This window comes from Grampus griseus (genome assembly GCF_964374135.1).
Source record: "Grampus griseus genome assembly, chromosome: 14".
Lineage (NCBI taxonomy): Eukaryota > Metazoa > Chordata > Mammalia > Artiodactyla > Delphinidae > Grampus > Grampus griseus.
Genome location: NC_139008.1, coordinates 9,067,466 through 9,070,377, shown reverse-complemented (window position 1 = coordinate 9,070,377; position 2,912 = coordinate 9,067,466). Strand labels below are relative to the sequence as shown.

Sequence of the window (2,912 nt, the reverse complement as noted above, 5' to 3'; positions counted from 1 at the left end):
AAAATGAGGAAAGCAGAGTCTTACCCCCAGGACCCAAACAGGCTAGACTCCCCCGGGCCAGAGGGGGACAGTGTCATCCCAGGGGATTCCCTGAGTATCCCAGCAGGCATCCCAGTCTCACTTTGGGAAGCAGGAACCCAGGGCTCAGAGAGGCAAGCAGGTTGCCAAAAGGAGCAAAGAGGAGAAGAATCTGGGACTCCTGCAAAACACAGCTGTTTCACAGCACGATGTCCTCCCCATTGATGGAGAGTCAGAAAACGGGGTCAGGGGATGAGCCCAGAACCCACCCCCAGCTCTGCTCACATGGGAGACTCCTGCAGGGCCCTCACCCTCCTACCTTCTCCCTTTCCAGTCCAGAGAAGACTCAGCGGTGCCACACGGGGGTTTATTCTAGTCACAGCTTCCAGAGAAACTCCAACAATAAATTACATCATTAAATAAACTCTGCTGGACCACACCCCCTTCTACCCCTCCTCCTCTCCACATGCCCCCACCCCCAGGGCCCTGCGGGGGACTCAGCCAGGCCCACCCCCTTGCACTAGGCGACAGGGGAGTGAGCCTCACTGGGTCCTGACAAGTGAGGGTTGAACGAGAGTCTCCCCGCCCTGGTCCTCGGCCCCTCGCACTCACTTGCCTGACCTTGACAGCTGGGCAGCTGCTAGTCAGCTGTCTCCTCCGGAGGGGGGCTAGGAGGGGGCAACAGCCTCCCCACGCAGGCCTGTGTCCCTAGAGGTGTGTGGGGTTCTCCAGAGAAGGATCCGTCTTAGTCATGTGCAAGACCACGGTGGGGGCCTTATAGTGGCAGTGGGTGCCACGGCCATAGCCCCCGGGGGCCCGGCAGGTCTTTGCCCGTGCCCGGCCAGCTGCCATCTTGCGGTGGCACAGGCTCTGCCAGGTCTGGAAAGTCTTGGAGCTCCATACCCAGACGCCGCTGGTGATGCCCACCACCAGCGACATGAAGATTTTGAGCATAAAGACAGCCACGGTGGGCACTGAGCCCCCTTGCAGCGAGCAGTCCCTCCAGCCTCCGGGCGTGGTGGCTGCCGAGCAGGGCTGCTCTGTGGCCCGCAAGCGCCAGAAGTCCATGTTGAGGCGTTCATAGACGTAGCACACAATGACGCAGGTGGCGGGCACAGTGTAGAGGATGGAGAAGACCCCAATCTTGACCATGAGCTTCTCCAGCTTCTCCGTATTGGTGCCCCCTGTCTTCATGATCTTGCGGATGTGGAAGAGGGCCACAAAGCCGGTCAGGAGGAAGCTCGTGCCCAGCACCAGGTAGCAGGAGAGGGGTACCAGCACGAAGCCCGTGAGTGCCCCCGCATCCATGCTGGCCACGTAACAGAGCCCGGTCAGCTCATCCCCTGCCACCTTGCGCAGAGTCAGGATAACGATGGTCTTGAGAGCCGGCAGCCCCCAGGCTGCCATGTGGAAGTAGCTGCCGTGGGCCTCAATGGCCTCGTGGCCCCACTTCTTGCCGGCCGCCAGGAACCAGGTGAGGGTCAGCACCACCCACCACAGCGAGCTGGCCATGCCGAAGTAGTAGAGCAGCAGGAAGACGAGGGTGCAGCCCGTGTTCTCCAGGCCCTCCTGGATCACGTAGAGCGCACCCGCCTCCTGGTCACAAGCCACGCTCTGGGCCCCAGCCACAGCCCGGATGAGGAAGGCTAGCGAGTAGACGTTGTAGCACATGGAAAGGAAAATGATGGGGCGCTCCGGGTACTGGAAGCGGTGAGGTTCCAGCAAGAAGGTGAGCACGGTGAAGGCAGTGGAGAAGAAGCACAGCGCCGACCACACGGCCATCCAGACGAGCGCGAAGTCCTTGTCGCGCCGCGACCAGAACACCTCGACGCCCGGCCCGCAGCGCGGCGCGCACGAGCGGCTCTTCTCCACGTACTGGAACTTCTCGGGGTTCTCACAGGTGCCGCCGGCGGCGCCTAGGATGGCGTCGCCGGGGGGCCGCGCGGGCCGCGGCGCCACGGGCAGCATGCCTAGGCCCTTGTGGGGCTCGGCGGGGCCGGCCGTGGCGTTCTCGGGCGCCTCCATGCAGAGCGCGTGCGGGTCGTTGCGCGTGGGCAGCCGGGCGCAGTCCAGCGAGTCCGGCCAGCCGAAGTTGAACTGCTCCATTATGGGCGCGCAGCGCAGGCGCGCCTGCTCGCACATGGGCCGGCAAGCGGGGATGGGCGTCGAGACCTGGTCGGTGCACATGGGCGCGTAGAGCGAGCACAGGAAGAAGCGCAGGTGGCTGTGGCAGCCGTACTGCACGAGAGGCGCGAACTCGGCCAGCTCGGCGGCCGCCTCGCCCTGCGACGTGTGGCCCAGCAGGTTGGGCATGCGGGTCAGGTTGTAGCCGATGCCGCGGCACATGGGGATCTCCACCGCCTGGCACGGCGCCGGCCCGCGCCCGCGCTCCGGGTCGAAGCGGCCGATCTCCAGCGCCGCGCCGCCCGCCGCCAGCAGCTGCCACAGCAGCAGCGCCCGGCGGAGCGGCGGCACGGCCATCCCGGGCGGCCCCGGCCGAGGGCGGGAGGGCGGCCTCGCCTCACTCTGGCCGCGCCGTCCGGCGCCCCCGTGCCCGCCCGCCACGTCGCGGGGCGCGGGCCATAGCCGAGCTGGCCGCGTGTGTCAGGGAGCGGCCGGGCGCCCTGGGCAGCGCGCGGGGAAGCCGCCGGAGGGAAAGTAGGCGCCGAGCCGCCGAACCGCCGCCACACGAACGGCCGCCGAGCCAAAGCGTGCCCCGCCTCCCGGGGCCGCGGCTACAAGCCTCGGGGCGGGGCGCCGGGCGGACGCGCCCAGAGGCGTGCCCTCAGCGCGCCGGGCACGCCCCCAGCCGGGCTTTAAAGGCGCCGCGTCTCGCAGCTGCGCGGGGAGGCACCAACCCGGGCGCGGTCTGGCGGGGCGGGGTGTACAAGCGA

The 2,912-nt window shown here is 67.1% G+C and overlaps 1 protein-coding gene across 1 annotated transcript; it reads right to left on the bottom strand.

Moving 5' to 3' along the window:
* Positions 1-463: 463 nt before the first annotated feature.
* On the bottom strand, positions 464-2,499 carry FZD9 (frizzled class receptor 9; the record flags this gene model as incomplete). Its single annotated transcript, XM_082671520.1, has 1 exon — positions 464-2,499. The coding sequence occupies one exon, from the start codon at positions 2,497-2,499 to the stop codon at positions 727-729; it is 1,773 nt and encodes a 590-aa protein (XP_082527646.1). The 3' UTR covers positions 464-726.
* Between the last annotated feature and the right edge of the window lie 413 nt (positions 2,500-2,912).